Source organism: Fukomys damarensis, unplaced genomic scaffold (assembly GCF_012274545.1).
Source record: "Fukomys damarensis isolate Sample0158 unplaced genomic scaffold, DMR_v1.0_HiC HiC_scaffold_34, whole genome shotgun sequence".
Taxonomy (NCBI): Eukaryota; Metazoa; Chordata; class Mammalia; order Rodentia; family Bathyergidae; genus Fukomys; species Fukomys damarensis.
Window position 1 is genome coordinate 21,416,944 of NW_022900946.1, and position 283 is coordinate 21,417,226.

The window sequence follows — 283 nt, forward strand, 5'->3', positions numbered from 1 at the left end:
AATTGTCTTGCGAAGGTCGCCGCCAACTGTCACCAATGGGGAGGTCGGATTAATACTGACAGCTCCTGCAACCTCTCGTTGTCTATCGGAACCCGTCCCTACCAGAAGTCCCGACATGGCGCGCCCGCCTCCGGTCTCCGGGCCAATGCGGCGCGGGGGCGGGGATTGTTTACGTCTCGGGCGGAGCGGAAAGTGGGTCACTGCAGGCGGACCCCTGCTCAGGGGCAGGTGAGCTGTGCCCAGCCAGGCCTGGCGGGCGCAGCGCTGACCTTGCGGAGTGGGA

The 283-nt window shown here is 65.4% G+C and overlaps 1 protein-coding gene across 1 annotated transcript in view; it reads left to right on the forward strand.

Annotated features, from left to right (window-relative positions):
• The first annotated feature begins 53 nt into the window (after positions 1-53).
• The window catches only part of Spsb3 (splA/ryanodine receptor domain and SOCS box containing 3), a 5,972-nt gene continuing 5,742 nt past the window's right edge, over positions 54-283 (forward strand). The window contains exon 1 of the mRNA XM_010620481.3: positions 54-206. Coding sequence (XP_010618783.1) covers positions 116-206 — 91 coding nt within the window. The 5' untranslated portion in view covers positions 54-115. The remainder of the gene's footprint in view (positions 207-283) is intronic.